The following is an 18,586-nucleotide window of genomic DNA, read 5'->3' as shown; positions in this document are numbered from 1 at the left end:
ATGGTTTATGGTTAGTTACTTGTAGTTATGCATAATTTACTGTTATTACTATAGCAAGTACATGTAGTAACGTGTAACTACGTCACCTTAAAATAAAGTGTTACCAAAAATGTTTTCTGTAATTTAAATAAATAAAAATATAAATATTAGATCTTAAAACCTAAAATAAAAAAAGTTTGCATAATAAAATGACTAAAACTGAAATATAAATATAAATCTAACTAATATTACAAAATATATAAAAAAAATAATAGCAGGTATCACAATTACTAAAACTTAAAATTTAAACTGAACGTAAAAAAATAAATGCCATTTCAAAAATATCCATAAACACTATTATAGTATAAATAACACTAAAATAACATACTATAAAATGCATTATGTAATGCAATCTGACCAAATCTGTAATGATCTGTAATGCTTATTTGACCAAATTGTAACACCTTTTTTACACTAAATTTGGTTAAAAATGATATAAAAAAAAGGAATTAAAAATGCATTAGTGAATTACTAGTAGTCATTATGCAGTAGAGGTTGCATGACTACAAATTTTCATCCAGAAAGCAATAGTCTAGTCAACTATTGGCAGAAGGTCAGTGTGTACCTTGTAAATGACGTATATGCCACTATACAGTACGTAACATCAGTGACAAATAGTCTCCACCTTATTTTGTAACGCGTAAGTAAGCCGTTTTCTGTGAATGTGTGAGACGACTCAGATTCATTAGCTGAGAAATAACTAGAAAGTGCAGTGAACAGTAAAACTAGTCGTGCTACAAGCCAGTGTGTTTATGATTACGACGGTACATTAAATAACATGGTAAGAAATACCAGTTTTTATCATCAAAACGAGAGCTTAAAATAACTCTGCAAAACATATAAGGAACGTATTCGCGCCGCTCTTACGTTAAAAATACCGTGGATATAGTATGCAGTGAGCTAGTATTCCTTCCCGAAACACCTTTTACGAGTTGTGCAAAGACTGTTACGTTTTGTGCTCATTCAGATTCACAATGTAGTGCTTTGACTATGTGGAATGAGGAACTGGATCTTGAAGGTCAGTTCTGAAAAGAAAGAGAGAGAGAGAGAGAAGAGAGAGAGAGAGAGAGAGAGAGAGAGAGAGAGAGAGAGAGAGAGAGAGAGAGAGAGTAATCCACACACAGAGATATACAGCCACAAAAGAAAAGGCAAAGTGTGAAAGAAAGCAGAGTCAGCGGCTGCGAGGAGTGTGTTCTCTGGCAGTGTTTCAGCAGGGCTTGCGTAAGAACATTCCCTCAGCCTGAAAAAATGCAAATCCTCCTCTGGGATGCGGCACCATTTTTACAGCGGCGAGCTCCTAAAGAATGAATATCGCAGTCGTGACCTTCTCCACAGTAAGCTGTGCCGCTAGCCGACGAACACAGCCGCGCATTAGCCACCTGAACATCTACAGATGCAGCAGTGAAGGTCCTCGATTATCCTTCCATAGGACTCGCGTTCAACATCTCGATGTTTATACAGATAACCACAGCTGTGCTTACTGTAGGAGTCTCACGGCTGTAAACAAGAAACAGAGACGCTAATGTTCAATCTGTGTCAGATATTATGACAAAATACATACTAGTCAGTGGATCTCAACTGGTTTTGCTTCAGATTTTAGATCAGACTTTAAGGACTCGACACACTGTTTATAGTCAGTGTTGTTATTGTTAACTAAAAGTAAAAATGATTAAGAATAATATTAGATGAAGAATTTAAATAGAAATTAGAAGCACTGCCTTGGCAACTAACTAAAATAAAACAGGTTTAAGTTGAAATACTAATATATATATATATATATATATATATATATATATATATATATATATATATATATATATATATATATATATATATATAACAGAGCAAGAGAGAGACAAAGATCACGCTCGGAAGAAGACAGATCAGCCATGAACAAGCTGACGAAACAAGCCGTTTGAACAGATTTACAACCTGATCGACTGATTGAAAACAGAGACATTTGTCAAAGACATCTCGACTTAAAAGAACAAAAAACAGATTAACTGAAGTCTGCGTTCCTACAGTGTTTCACTGGCAATCCTCACGGCTTATTTCACCTTTAAATCAGAAGAAAATAAGCTATATATATATATATATATATATAAACCTTATTTTCTTTGGATTTAAAGATGAAATAAAATGCCGTGAGGATTGCCAGTGAAATACTGTAGGATATATACATACATTATATATATATATATATATATATATATATATATATATATATATATATATATATATATATATATATATATATATATATATATAATTATATATATATATATATATATATATATACATATACAGTATATACTATATCTATATATCTATATCTATAGATAGATAGATAGATAGACAGATAGATAGATATAGTGGCCAAAAATGATATCCAGAGGGGATATTTGTTTTTAATGGCCCTAAATGTTTGAGTAAATCATTAAAATATGAGGCAATCGAGGCAAACTTCAGCTACAGGTTTTGTTTTACTATGCATTTATTAATATTAAATGCTATTATTAATATTACATAGGTTCTCTCTTGTTTTTGCACGTGTTCATAATTTCTTTGTATGACAGCCTGGCCCAAAAATGATGTCGGCAAAATTTGTCATGTTTATCATCACAAATAAGACAGTTGAGTAACACATTTTTAATAATATTTTAAAAAAAGTAAAGATGTCAATTTTCCGAGTCCTTTCCTGACACTTTTGGTCACTACCAAAAAGGCTTTATTGTCCATATGTATTCTGTTTAAGGATGAAACATGATCCAGGCGTGAGATTCCCCTTCCTAACAATGTTTGACTTATTTAGACTCATCTCAGCAGTGACACACACACACACACACACACCCAGACATCAGCTCTATTGATCTCTGACATTGACGTGTGAGCGAGCGAGCGAGAGAGAGAGAGAGAGTGCAGCGCAGACCTCTGGGGAGAAACTCTCATATAATCCATCACCTCCCTCTTCTCTGCTCTCCTCCTGAGGAGCAATCACACATCACAGGGTGGAGAAAAGCTACAAATTTTGACTGACTGATAAGTCACTCTGTTCCTGCGGTAGCTTTCATCAATCCCAAGGTGACTCCAGGCCTCCAGGGGGCGTCGTTGAGTCAAACGCAAGACAACACTAAACTCTACACACACCTCTCGGAGCAAGCGGCATAATGAAAGCATGATTACAGGGTTTGCGCTGTTGTTTACCAGATACAGTTTCTGCTCTGACGAGAAGCTAATAGAGTAACCTTGGGTGGTTTTTTGTTCTTGAATAAATCAGGGTTCATGAACAAATTTCCTGTAACTCAAACAGTAGAGCGTTGGTGCTTGCAACGCCAAGGTCATGGGTTCGATTCCCAGGGAAAGCAAGAACTGATAAGAATGTAAATGTGTACCTTGAAATGCGATGTAACTCGTTTTGAAAGAAAAACAAATCCCAAATGCATAAATGTAACAAATCTATTGAGTAAATGATTCAATGACTCCCTCATAGAACGAATCAGCATTTTTGAATGAATGAATTGAATAAACGACTCCATATACCCTCATTCAATATTCTCTAATATAATATAGTCTACTTGAAGGAGTGAATGAAAACGAGTTAGTGAATTCAGACCTGCCGCTTTTTCATGATCTTGCTGTTTAAGAATGACAAAAAATGACAAAATAATTGACTTTGACTTTGAAATCATTGGATACTTAGCAACTCCAGCAGTGATGAAAAGATTTAACTGGAACTATGTTAGGTAAACTATGTATAAACCTTAATTAAGCTGTTAAATATTCAATTAAAAAGGAATTTACACCTGTGTGATATTAGGCTGTACCCACATTGGACCAGTGGATAGGAAAATAGATGGATGATTCAGCTTCGGCACGACCCTCACAGTGCATTATGGGTATTCTCTAGCCATAAGCATAGATCAGTTGCACACTCGTTGTTGCGGTGCATTATGGGATTGAATGAGAGGACTCGATAACGTCCACTATGGTTTCGGACACCACTATAACTGGCTGTCCACTCAAATAGTAAGGATATAGGGGGCGATTCAGGACCTTTGATTCTCTCATCCGGTGCTCCTCAAACCTAGTGAGGCTGTGTCCTGCTTAGTCCAGTCCTTCAGAGGCTTGTATATATAAAATGATACCTATTAAAAAAAAAAAAGTTTGGATTGATTGACTGTTACCTTGAAATGAATTTACTCTTGAGAACCAAGTCTTTGTGAGATGCAACTGTTCCTAGTTTAAGAGAAATCCAGCATGTTTTCTTCATCTCTCTCATCTCAACACTGAGAGAAGAGAGAGATGATGGAGGACAGGTCTCCATCAGTTCAGGAGCAGCTCGACCTCTTCTGCCATGGACACCTTTACACACACACACACACACACACACACACACACACACACACACACACACACACACACACACGACTACACGAGCGTCGCTCTCTATCTCGACCTCTTCTGCCATGGACACCTACAGAGTGTGTGCTACAGGAGTATCTTTACACAGCACACACACACACACACACACACACACACACACACACACACACACACACACACACACACACACACACGACTACACGAGCGTCACACTCTCTCTCTCTCTCTCTCTCTCTCTCTCGACCTCTTCTGCCATGGACACCTACAGAGTGTGTGCTACAGGAGTATCTTTACACAGCACACAGCGCGCACACACACACACACGCACACACACACACACGCACACACTCACACACACACACGAGCGTCGCGCTCTCTCGACCTCTTCTGCCATGGACACCAACAGAGTGTGTGCTAGAGGAGTATCTTTACACAACACACACACACACACACACACACACACACACACACACACACACACACACACACACACACACGACTACACGAGCGTCACTCTCTCTCTCTCTCTCTCTCTCTCTCTCACTCAACCTCTTCCGCCATGGACACCTACAGAGTGTGTGCTACAGGAGTATCTTTACACAGCACACACACACACACACACACACACACACACACACACACACACACACGACTACACAAGCTTCGCTCTCTCTCTCTGCCTTCATTAAAATGGAGTTCCTAAAGCTCCCATTCATCTTTCTGACAGGCGTGCCATCGATCGACCTCGGTGCAGGATGCAATTCCAGGCCTTTAAATGACTGTGCGCTCGGTCACTCCAGGCGGACGGCTCTCCGCTCGCCGTATCCCAGCGCCGGCGTGTGTTAGAGGGTCAGTTACTCGAACGACCACGGCTCATTACAGCGCGACCACACCGCGGGTCACGGCTCTGCGGCGCCGCCGATCTGACGTGCTCGTATGAGCACATTAATGACGCTGACCATACACTGACACACATGCACTCTGGATTCAGACCAATCGATTGGATATTATTCCAGGATACATTTCAGGTTTATAGAGTGTAATAAAGTCTGGAAATTAATAATGTCGTTGTAGCACTTTAAAATAAGGTTCATTAGTTAACATGAACTAAGAACAATACTTCTACAGCATTTATTAATCTTAGTTCAAATTAATTTAACAATTTAAACATTATCTCATTATTAAAATAATACATTATTGAAATCAAAGGTTGTATTTGTTAACTTAAGTTAATGCACCAACATGAACAAACAATGAACAGCTGGATTTTTATTAGCTAACAGATTAACTAATATAGTAACAAATGTATTGATAATTGTTAGTTCATGTTAGTTATACACTAACTATTGAAACCTTATTATAAAGTGTTACCATTGTTGTTTTGACACACTATTTCAGAATTCACCTTTATTACCGCTGTATTTGTTTTTGTCATTTTGACAATGGCGATATTGTTTTTATACATTTTTATTTGAGTTATTTTAGTACATCGAGCCATCCATTAATATCGATTAATAATGTGAAGTGGATAAAATACACTGTATAATATATCAATATCCCAACACATTATTAATACAAATATATAGTAAAATATAAGAGATGCAGGAGACTCCATTAAAGAGGAGCAAAAAAAAGTCAATATCAGCAAAGCTATTCATCTCTGACAATGGTGCATTTGTTCTTCTGGTGAGGCCACATGTACAGCATACATACACACACACGCTTTATATACAGCATGTGTATGCAGAAAAGAGAGATGTATGCACATAAGCGCACATATAGACCAATGAAACCACACACACACACACACACACACACACACACACACTTGAGCCTGTGAGAGCACCACTGATCTCTGCCTCGCCTGAGGTGGGTTTTCCTCCATAACCAGAGGAATCCAGCCTGAGGCAAATATACAGCATCACAGCTACTAATGACCTTTAAAACACACACATACACACACACACACACACTCGCTGAGTAAACAGACTTTACGAAGTCTATATTGTGCAATAAAATCTAAATGGCAGGTGCTTCAGGCAAAGGTTGTGACAGGAAGAGGAAACAGGATGGAGCGATTTCCCAATCCGTCTTCATCTTCCTGGAATCTCTTTAATCTCTCAATAACACTCAAAAAGTCATTATGGCACGCAATATTTGATCCGGATCACAATTCAGCAGACCTAATCAAACCTCAATATCCTCTACACACACATATGGGCTCTGAACCTGTCAATGGCTCCTGAATTTAGCCACATATAATTTATCTGCTATAAAATTGCATTGTGCACAATTTCAAAAAGACAAAAATCCATTGTCATTTTACTCCTCAAATGTTCATTTTTACGGCCAGGAAGCAAGGAGATTTTAATAGTCTAATTTTTTCTTACTACTTTCAACAATAACAGAAAAAAACTGATAAAGCTCAGATTTTTGTGATTTAAAGTTGACCAATTATGCCTTTTTTAAAGTCTTGATGTTGTTTTTGTGCTCTAGAATAGGTTTTCATGCTTGAATGTTGATTATTTTCCTCATGTTCTCCATTGTTGCAGCTCCTCTCTTCCCAGTCTGTCAGTAACGCTCTGTTTACTTCCTGTCTCTATGAAGCTCCTCCTTCTGAAAAGCACACTGTGCTCTGATTGGTCGGCTGGAGCAGTGTGTTGTGATTGGTCAAGCGCTTTGAGTGTGTTTGGGAAATGCCCCGCCCCTTACCATAACCGCCAGTTTAACACACTACTAACTAACTCAACCAGGCCCCGCCCCTTTATTCTGCATATTAATTATTTAAATGAGGAATATTGTGACGTGTTCGTTCCCGGAAGAAACTCAAGACTACAATGGAGGCGTTTCAGGAGTTCAGAAACACTGACTCTGATATAGAGAAGAACTGCCTTCGGAAAGTTGAACTCTTTCTGTGCCACTATAGTAGAACCAAATAAAATCACAAAAATAATGACTAATATTTTCCTAAAAGGCTTTCCAAACACTCCTACCATTCCATTGTTTGGCTTAAACTCACGCTATTGGTTAAGCCAGACGATGACACGTCAGATGGAAAACTGTTCTGAAATGCCACAGAACCACAACGTTTACACTTCAAGTCAACACGAAAAACCACTCGTGACCCGTTTAACTGTCTGTTTAGGATATTTAACAAGAAAAAATGGTGAACAGTATCTCTATATGACAAGTGGTTAAAATACAAGAGGGATTGATGATGTCAAAAGGAAAGGAAAGATGAAATTTGGATGAAATATTAAATATTTAGATATTTTATTCTCTGCAGTAATATGCACCATTGAATCGTTCACAACAACACCGGGGATGTGCACGAAAACGCATTTGATTTCATGTTGACTTCAGCATTGAAAAGTCAAGTCCCCTTTATTTGTTTACAGCACTTAATAACGTAATACAATAGAAATAGTTTAAAAGCAGCATCACAGTAACAAAAAGGGAAAGTAACAGAATAAATGATGCAAAATTCACCTCTAACAACAATAAAAGAAAGACTCACAGTGCGAAAGTAAACCATGCATTAGATTTCAATTCCAAACAGAAAATTAAGTTTTATTTCCACAATTTTGTATTCGGCGAGGGCTAATTCTGAGTGCTACGATCACACACACACACACACACACACACACACACACACACACACACACACACACACACACACACCGTCCGCTATTTATCCCTACCTGTGAGGAAGATGGAAATTCTCAAATGGCCTCAAATGGAGCATGTCGTTTCCGCACTGGCTTTAATTAAGCGTCTGACAGTGACTGCGACTCACCGGTACAGACAGGCAGACAGTGGCCTTGCCCGCGCACAAAGAAGACGGGCCCGTCGCATAATGAATGCATTTTAACAAGATGAAACCAAACCAATTACAACTGCTGTCATATTCTGAAGTGCTCTGCTTAATGAATATAAGAACAATGTGTTGCCTAAAAGAGATTAAACCGCCGGCCGGCGCTGCGCTCGCTGAACTGCTAGCAAGTAACAATTGCAGAACACTTTAAACATCACAAAAGGAGACAGTTTGTGTGTGTGTGTGTGTGTGTGTGTGTGTGTGTGTGTGTGTGTGGAATCGAAAAGAGAGAAATAAAGATTAAAACTGAGAAGAAAGATGGAGAAAGAGAGGAAAAAAGACATCAGCTATGTCTGGAATGGACTCGCATACCATGCTATACTCAATACTGTCAGCAATTTTCTTCAAAAATAGTATGTGAAACACTCAGTAGTATGCGACACTGTGATGACCTCACCAGAAATGAATACTTTCATGCAATGATGTATTGAATTGAATAAAAGTGTCATTTATAATGCTACAAAAGCTTCCATTTCAAATAAATGCTGTTCATTTGAACTTTCTATGCATCAAAGCATCACGGTTTCCACAAAAATATGAAGCCGCACAACTGTTTTCAGCATTGATCATAATCAGAATGATCATTTATCATAATCGTATCATTTAATCATAATTTCTTGAGCAGCAAATCATCATATTAGAATGATTTCTGAATGATCATGTGACACTGGAGACTGGAGTAATGATGCTGAAAATTCAGCTTTGCAATAAATTACATTATTAAATGTATTCACATTGAAAACAGTTGTTTTAAATTGTAATAATTTTTCACAATATTACTGTTTTTACTTTATTTATGATCAAATAAATGCAGCCTGGGTGGGCAAAAACATCAAAAATCGACACCAAACCTTTGAACATTATTTTATGTAATTATAATTGCACATATAGGCTAGTATGTGAAACAGTACGCAACAATAAATGATTCACACAGGTCACATGACCTCATGATGTTGCATGCGAGTACCGTCCAGTTAACGTCTTGGAAATTAAAAATATTTATTTAGCATTTTAACCCAATTGTGTGTAAAATTGCCTTTTTGGTAGTCCAATTAAGTAAAGAATTTGTTTTAATTCTTCACACGATGGAAGGTCAAGTTGAGCGCACTGCATTGTGCCATACAGTTTTGTTCTGACTTTATACTTCCCATTTTGGCACACCATTTAGGTATTTGTGTGTGTGTGTGTTAGAGAAAGGAGAGAGCTGGGTATTTCATTGTAGTTTGTGCACTTTTATATTTACGTTAAATCTTGACACGACAGAGATGAGTTATTGAGCAGAATATGAGTTATGCCATCCATCATGACGTCTTTCCAGCAGCTGTGTGAACGCGAGCTGTTGCCGAAGTGTGTTTGCTGTATTGCACGCTGCGTATAGCGCCTCATCATAATGCATTACAGAACGAATCCAGCAGAATGCAACCATTACTCCAGTCTTCAGCGTCACATGATCCTTCAGAAATCATGCTAATATGTGACCCTGGATCACGTCACCAGTCTCGAGTCGCACGGGTATATCTGTGGCAATAGCCAACAATACATTGTAAGGGTCAAAATTATCGATTTTATGCCAAAAATCATTAGGATATTAAGTAAAGATCATGTTCCATGAAGATATTTTGTACATTTCCTACCGTAAATATATAAAACATGTATTTTTGTGAGTGAATGCAGCACAATCGCCAACACAAATGCACAACTTTAAAGGAGATTTTCTCAATGTTTCGATTTTTCTGCACCCTCAGATTCCAGATTTTCAGGGTCCAGGGTCACATATATGAGGATTTGCAGCTCAAGAAAAATTCGGAATATTATCAGTGTTGAAAACAGTTTCATATTAGTTCATATACTGATAATTCTGCCAGTGAGAGACTCTGGAAAACCTGAACATGCATGAGAGGAACAGAGAAGAGGAGGATCGAGTCTCAAGCTGCTCAGCGGAAGATTTCCTCAGGCAGGGCGAGAAAAAATGTATATATGTAATAACATGAGCTCATTGGTTTGGATTCCAGGGTAATGGAGCGAACACTCTGGGAATGTTTCTCTAGCAGTCACACACGTTTACGTTTCCATTCCTAATGCTGTACTGATATAGACGGTAAGCCTCTGAAAGTCCTCCGTCTATATTAATGACTGAATTTAACACTCCTCTGTTGCTTTTAATGATGCACTGAAGTGTTTTTCACTCCATACTGACATAGACAATCTCCGAAGAAGTGCTAATGGGAATATCAGGGTAGAATAAGACTGTGTCCTTCAACATTTTCCTTTCATTAAAACATCTCAGATCTTGATATAAAGATTTATTGTGAGAAACAAGAATGGAAATGATGTAACATTGTGTCGCAAATGTATAAATGCGCCAGACGCAGCGAGACCAGAAGTGAAGCACAATCTAAACTATAGAAGAGAAAGAAAACGACTTCAATTTGGCCACAAATCTATCGAAGACTCACAACATAGTATACTGTAAGTCAAATGAATTAATTTTATGACATTTGTATGAAGCTTTTTTTTTTTCATGGTCACCATCCACTATATGCTATATATATATATATATTCAATTAAATAAAATTTACATTCATTTGTATAGCGCTTTTCAGAAAATGCATGAGTCTACATTACAATTTACAGTGAGGTGACTGTCTAAGTTATGTATTTCAGAAATCTAATCACACATTTAGCTACAAATCTATTAATTTAAACAATGTAATAATTTAAGGCAGAAACAAAGAGTTTGTTAACAATATATAACAATATTAACATCACTATTCCTTTAACGAAAGTGCATCCGAACATCATATTGAGCTTAAATAGAGTTATGATGAGATACACAGGACAGAATGATCTAGAGATGTACGAAGCCTTGATAAGATTAGTGTGTGTTAGTGTGTGTTTGTGCTGATTAGGGGGGATCTTGAGTAATTAGTGTGATGGTCATGAGTGTTTACTGCACTACATTAGACAACAGATTTAAGAGGGGGAGCCAGCGCGCCTTCCACCAAATCCATCACCACAGACTCACTTAAACCTGATGATCCATCAACACACACGCCTTACAATCACGCATGCGATATGCCTGACCCGAGAGAAACAACACACACGCTTCCTGCAGATTTGAGCACAAAATGGAAATTAAAGGGCTGGTTGATTATGATTGGACTTTTCTAACTTTAGTTAGTGTGTAATGTTGCTGTTTGATCATAAACAACATCTGCAAAGTTACAACGCTCAAAGTTCAAAGCAAAGGGAGATATTTGCTTTTATAGAAATCGCTTTTTAAGGACTACAACAAACGGCTGGTAGAGACTACACCACATTCCTCCCGGGTTAGTGACATCACCAACCCTAGAATTTACATAAACGTTGTCACTTCTTGAGTCTATCCATCATTGTCCGAATCCGGTTTGAACATAAAAGGCCAAAAGTTTTAGAAATTTTCAGTGCATGTGTCTGTGTGAGTGCAAGCTCTTGAAGCTCCGCCCCCTGTGCCGGGAGCAGCAGCTCATTTGCATTTAAAGGAACAGGCACAAAACGGTGTGTTTTTGCTCACCCTCAAAAAGTGACAATTTTATCATGCTATATAAAAATATCTGTGGGGTATTTTGAGCTAAAACTTCACATACACACTCTGGGGACATCAGAAACTTATTTTACATCTTGTGAAAAGGGTATTATACCGCCCCTTTAACATCTAGTCAAGTAAAACTTAGGCCAGAAACATACTAAAGTACACAAACATAGATGCAAAAGCATTGAGAGCATAAAGCACTTTTGAAATGTGGCGTTTGTGTTACTCTTATGGTATCACGCATCAGTATTGTATGGCATTTACTCACATCAAGCTTGATATAAATGTGATATAAACCTGCTTAGTAAGATTCCCTGTAAACTGTTGAGCTGAATGAGTGTCGAAGATGACCGTTTATGATAATAATACACACTATAGTAGGCATTTGCGCTGTCGTGAGGATGCAACTGTATTTGTGTTGCAATACAAATTGCAGGTGAATTTCAAAATGCAACCATGCATTAAATCAACATGATTCCCACAGTCCTGAAAAACCTGGAAATATCAGGGTAAGTGCGATATCCATTCCTGGAAAAGTCACGGAAGTTAATCAAATCTTAAAAAGGTCACGGAAATGCCATTGAAATCGCTTTCGTTAATATACATTTCACTGGATATATATTCAGCATTTCTTTGGCTAAAAATGTGTGGAGGCGAGAGAAGCATTTGCATTCACGTACTTGCAAAGAAGATTTTTGTGCAGTAAAGTCAATATGAAATCATCACTGAGAATAATGGAAATGACCAAATAAATAAATAAATACAATATTTCAGATTCATTGTGTTGGGGAAACAGAAGTCTGTCAAGAAAGAAATTATATATAGCATAACGAAAATAGCAAAGTCTTTTTTAGGACTTATTAATATTTAATATTAATTAATATATTAATAATTTTTTTGCATAGCAACTTCATTTTTGTGACAATTAAGCACATTTTTATACACATTTGCATTACTGTAATAAAAAAAACTCTTTCTCATTACTGAAATAAGAGAAAATTACATTATTTATTTTTATTTATTTGTATTATTTAGGATACAATTATAGACAAATTACTCAAAATTCTTGTTACCATAATAAAAAAAATATATATATTTTTTTTATTTACTATAGTATTTAAGAATATTATATTATATTATCCATCATATTATGTTTTAGAACTTATTTTTGTATTATTCATTACTGAATTTTATTACAAATGTATTTACTAATGTAATAATAATCATTGGATATTACAAAAAACAAACAAACAAACAACAAAGCCCTTCAGATGTATTGTGTTTTGTGTGGGAAAATGGTCATTATCAGATTCTGGCCTTAAACATGTTTCAGATCTTATTGTGAATGATTTATATATTCATTTTATCATACCTCTTCAACAGCATTTCTTTTCTGCTGATATAGTCAAGGTCGTGCGGGCAGAGAAAATAATATTAACCAATAATATCACAACCTACTTTTCAAAATCAAATCAAATTCCGATGGATCAAATCCAGTCCAGTCCAGCTTTATTTCCCACTGAATATTCAGTGTGTTTAATGGATGCAGGAATGCGGTCAGATCCTCGACTGCTTCCTCAAGACTACAGTGAGTAATGAGCACAGATGTGAGGAGGTTTCTGTGCACACACACACACACACACACACAATCCCCTCATACACTCCATTTCATAAAGGGATATGAATCAGATGATGATGAGAAGCTGATAAGACCGAGTGAATCTCCTGAAGCCTGTCAAAAACATCACTGGGTCATATTTCACCCTAAGATAAACAGAGATATTATATAGCATCATATATAGTCTATTTTTTGGACCATTCAAATTTTCTAACCATGACAATCAAGCACATTTTTATTCCAATTGCATTACTGTAATACGAAGAAATATCTTTCTCTTTACAGAAAATTACATTATTTATTTTTATTTATTATTATTATTTAACATTACAATTACACACAATTTCCCGCAAATTCTCGTAAAATATATAATTATTTTTACTGTAATGTAGGGAAAACAGTTTTAGTTTATAATTATATTTTACTATATTTTTCTTCATATTATTATTATTTTTAATTAATTTTTACAAATTAATATAATAGGAATCATCAATGAGAATAATTGAAATGACAAAAACAACAACTGTAATAAAAAAATAAAAATAAAGATTAACTGTCAATGCCATTTTTTTTAATAAAATAAACAAACAAAATTGCACTATATTAATACTATAGCAAAATTATATTTTACTTTATTATTATTCATATTCTTCATTATTATCAATCATTTATGTTTTTATTCCTTATTATTGAATTTTACAACAAATTTTATTACAAATTACTATAAAAATCATCAATGAGAATAATGAAAATTACAAAAAACAACTGTAAAAAAAAAAAAATCATAAAAAAATTAACCATCACAATTCGAAAACAATTAAACAAACAAATAAATGTTACTTTTATACGCAACATATAATTTATATTTAATTGAACTATTATTATTATAGCATCTTTTGATTTCAGAAGTATGACCCAGTGATGTTTTCACGCGGCAGGACAGTGGTTTGGGTGTGTTTTCTCAACGCTGCATCAGAGCGCAGAGACGTGGAGCTGAAGGAGACAGAAGCGAGACGTGAGCGTCCACAAACGTGACAGAGACTGGTGAGTCTGAACCGCAGCTCTGACAAAAACATTCGTCACGTCCCGGGACCTGATAAAACCATCCTGAACACTTTATTTCTGTTCGGGGTGAAGATACGGCCACACACACACACACACACACACACACTCGCGTGTACCTCTCTGTCCTTGAGCTTCATGGCCAGGACGAGCTGGTGTCTGTGGTTGCTCAAGGCCTCACGGTAGTTCCCCTTGGAGAAGAAGGCCGACCCCAGGTTTCCGTGAGCGCGACATTCGCCCGTCTGGTCACCTGAGAGAAACCAGAGCTGGGTTACAACAAGCTTTCACACACACACACACACACACACACACACACACACACACACACACACACACACACACACACACACAACACCACAGCAGAGCATCCGAGGAAAAGGTGTTCAGGCTTCAGGAATGACAGGAAAACAGCAACTTCCCATCTGGTCAAGTTCTCTCCTTCAAAAACGGTTCATTAGTTAACATTAGTTAAATACCTTAGTTAACATGAACTAAGAATGAACAATATTTCTACAGCATTTATTAATCTTAGTTAATGTTAAATTCAACATTTACTAATACATTTTTAAAATCAAAGGTTGTATTTGTTAACATTAGTTACTGCACTAATAGCATGAACAAACAATGAACAGCTGGATTTTTATTAACTAACATTAATAAAAATTAATATTACTTTAACAAATGTATACGTGTTTTTCTCTGAATATTACTCTTCAGCTCTCAGTCTGTAAAAGCTACCTTGTTATGGATATGTTATTTGCTTTGTTTTGTATCTTTTATCTAACTTTGTAAGCGACTTCTGTACATTACTCTCTGCCGTTGGTGTGTGTGTGTGTGTGTATATTGTGTTTTGATGTTGATGTTTGTTTGGTTCTGTTCCTTAACCTATCTTTGTAAAGCGACCTTGGGTGTTGGAAAGCCGCAATATAAATACAAATTATTATTATTTTTAAAGTTTCTCTTCAATATCTGATTTTTTTTTATACAGTGTTAGCTGGTTTTTGCAACTCAGTATCTGGTTTATTTCTGGTCTGCTAGTGTATGTTGACTACCAGACCAGAAACAAACCAGATACTGAAGCCAGCTAGCACACTGTATAAAATAATAATAATAATAAATAAATAAATGTCAAAGTTGTAAATAAAACAAGGATTAATCGAGTATGTTGTACCATAGAAAACGATTTCAGTCTTTCTAAATTTCACATTTAATTCAATGTTACTTCAATGTTACTTTTTGTGAAATTTACTAGCAATTAACTAGAGTAAAAAAAAAACAGTTTCAAAGTAAATCCTACACAGTTTTTGGGTTTCAAGAGACTTTGGGTTTGCACAGTTCGACGGTGTGTTTTTGCTTTTCAGCGGCTCAAAAACCTCTCAGAATCAAAAGTTATTTTGCAAGAGAAGTTGATCTTGCATTGCGTATCAATTTCGCGTCCTGATGAAAAGCTTCAGCAGAGATAAAAACAGACGCTAATCTAGTTAATTGCTAAGCTTGTTTGGTCTTGGCAGAAGTTTGAGCTCCAATTAAGACAATTTATTGCAGATTTTGGTCTCTCTGAAAACTCCTGAGATTTCTGGGGTCATTTTCTCACAAAATTCGACACTTTCTGGCTAAACTAGACTGTTTTTAAGTGTTTTCTGACCAAATTAGACAGATATTTGTTGGTAAAACTGACCAAATCTGACCGTTTCCGAGCAAATCTGACGAGGACATCATGGCAGCCGAGCACCTGCAACATCTGCAGATGTTCCCATCAGACTTTCATTCTGTGTGCGAACGCAATCAGCCGCTCCGACGAGAGGAGACGAGAGAGAGAGCGTCAGCTGTGTACTAATGTGTTAAAAGTGCGAGCTGAACCTCCAACACAAACATCCACAGTTCAGGAGCGTCATGATAGCGAGACAGCGAGGAGACAGACAGGGTGAGAAACGCTCGACTCTGAAAGGCTTTCATGCCTTAAAAACCTCCGGCATTCAGGAGCCGTGAGGAGAATATCTAAGATCTCATTGTTAGGTGTGTACTTTAGCATATTTACACTGTTCCTGTGCTAACAACACAGAAACTAGTCGCATTTTGGGAAAAAGGCACTGAGACTTTTAATTAAAAAGTCCCATGAAGCCTAATTGCTGAGAGACCTTATCAGCGTGAGCTCGGTCAGGTCAAGATAATTAACTTTGTGAGAACGTACCAAAGCTTTTCGTGCACAAGGTCACCTGGACGTCCATCACGGGACGTTCTCGCAGTGCACACCACAGAAATACACTGATTTCTCAAGAACAGGACGTGATAAGCCCAATTAAACACATTTTAAAGACACAGTTCACCCCAAAATCATCATTTACTCATCGTCATGTTGTTCCAACCTATATGGTTTTCTTTAAGGAGAAATGTTAAAGTGTGTGAATCAAAGTAAAGGTTATTTACATTGATAGCTCTTAAAGGCACAGTAGCAAAAATAGTTTGTTTAATTCTAAAGGCATGTTCACACCAAAAGACGATAATGATAAAGACCGTTGTAAATACAAAATAGCAGAGTTTACACTACAACTACAGGGTGGGCCATTTATATGGATACACCGTAATAACATGGGAATGGTTGGTTATATTAAAGTCCTGTTTGTGGCACATTAGTATATGTGAGGGGGCAAACTCCTCAAGATGGGTGGTGACCATGACATATACTAATGTGCCACAAACAGGACTTTAATATCACCAACCATTCCCATGTTATTACGGTGTATCCATATAAATGGCCCACCCTGTACACTGAAAAAAAATGATTTGTTGAATTTAATCAATTTTTTTAATCTATTTTATTTAAGTTCAACTTAATGCATTTGTTTAAATCAACTGAATGCAACCACTTACGATAAAAAAAATTGTTAAATTCAACAAATATTTTTTTTCAGTGTATAATGATAACGGCACAGAGAATCGACATGGATGGAATCACTTTCAGAATGATTTCTTTCCAGCTGATGAATGATTAAAACATTTGTGAGTCAATCAGAAACCATCATGCTTTAAAATACAGTAAAAATTTTGATTTTTTTCCCCTCCAATTTAAAATAACTGCTTTCTATAGGAATATATTGTGAAATGTAATTTATTCCTGTGATCAAAGCATCATTACTCCAGTCTTCAGTGTCACATGATCCTTCAGAAATCATTCTAATATGATGATTTGATGCTCAAGAAACATTTATGATTATTATCAATGTCGAATTTTTTTTATTTTTTTTTTTTGAGGAAACTGTGAATTTTTTCAGGAATCTTTAATTGAAAGATCAAAAGAACAGCATTTGAAATAAATAAATAAATAAATAAATAAATAAATATCTTTTCTGTCACTTTTGATCAATATTAATGTGTCCTCGTTGGATAAAAATGTTGATTTCTATTAACAACAAAACAATCGTACTGACCGTATAATATAAATATTAGATTATTAAACTTTAATAAACAAATCCTTTAAATGTAAGAGTATTCATGAAAAATATAAGTATAAAACAAACAAAATCATTTCAGAAAACTGAAATGTACCAACATGTGGGAGATGCACAAATACAATGTATCTGGCTCATAAACAAACTGAAATATAAGTTGAAGTTGAAGGTCTACTGGAGGTACACACCTAAAGTTTTGGCCACCTCCAGGTCCTGCTGCATGTATGCGGTGCTCTTCTCCGTGTTTCCCAGGGACCAGTAAGCGCTGCTGAGGGCCGAGAACACGGAGCCGCGCAGTTTGAGGCTGCAGGTCCCGATCTTCAGCGCCGCCTCCAGAACCACCACTGAGGCCCCGTGATGAGAGCCGGTCAGGAGCTCTTGCCCGATCACGGACACCACCACAAACGGGCTCTTGTCCAGCTTCATCTTCTGCAGCTGCTGGTACGTGGGCTCCAGGGACTCTGCCGAGAGCAGAGCGAGAGATTAGACACCAAATGAACAAACATGAGACATTTGAAAACAAGAAAGGGAACTAAATCTGATCAAATTAGGAGGAAATTAGACAGTTTCTGACCATATCCGAAACAACT

At 36.5% G+C, this 18,586-nt stretch overlaps 1 protein-coding gene across 2 annotated transcripts in view; it reads right to left on the bottom strand.

Annotated features, from left to right (window-relative positions):
• ttc28 (tetratricopeptide repeat domain 28) overlaps window positions 1–18,586 on the bottom strand; it is a 317,167-nt gene that overhangs the window by 87,923 nt on the left and 210,658 nt on the right. For both annotated transcript variants that reach the window (XM_081354984.1, XM_081354985.1), the window contains 2 exons: window positions 18,185–18,457; window positions 14,667–14,797 (listed from right to left, as the gene is read on the bottom strand). In XM_081354984.1, the coding sequence (XP_081211110.1) occupies window positions 14,667–14,797; window positions 18,185–18,457 (404 nt within the window). The remainder of the gene's footprint in view (window positions 1–14,666; window positions 14,798–18,184; window positions 18,458–18,586) is intronic.

Source organism: Scardinius erythrophthalmus, assembly GCF_964197995.2.
Source record: "Scardinius erythrophthalmus genome assembly, chromosome: 23".
Classification (NCBI taxonomy): Eukaryota; Metazoa; Chordata; class Actinopteri; order Cypriniformes; family Leuciscidae; genus Scardinius; species Scardinius erythrophthalmus.
The sequence above is the reverse complement of the archived record's forward strand: the minus strand, read 5'-3'. Positions and strand labels throughout refer to the sequence as shown.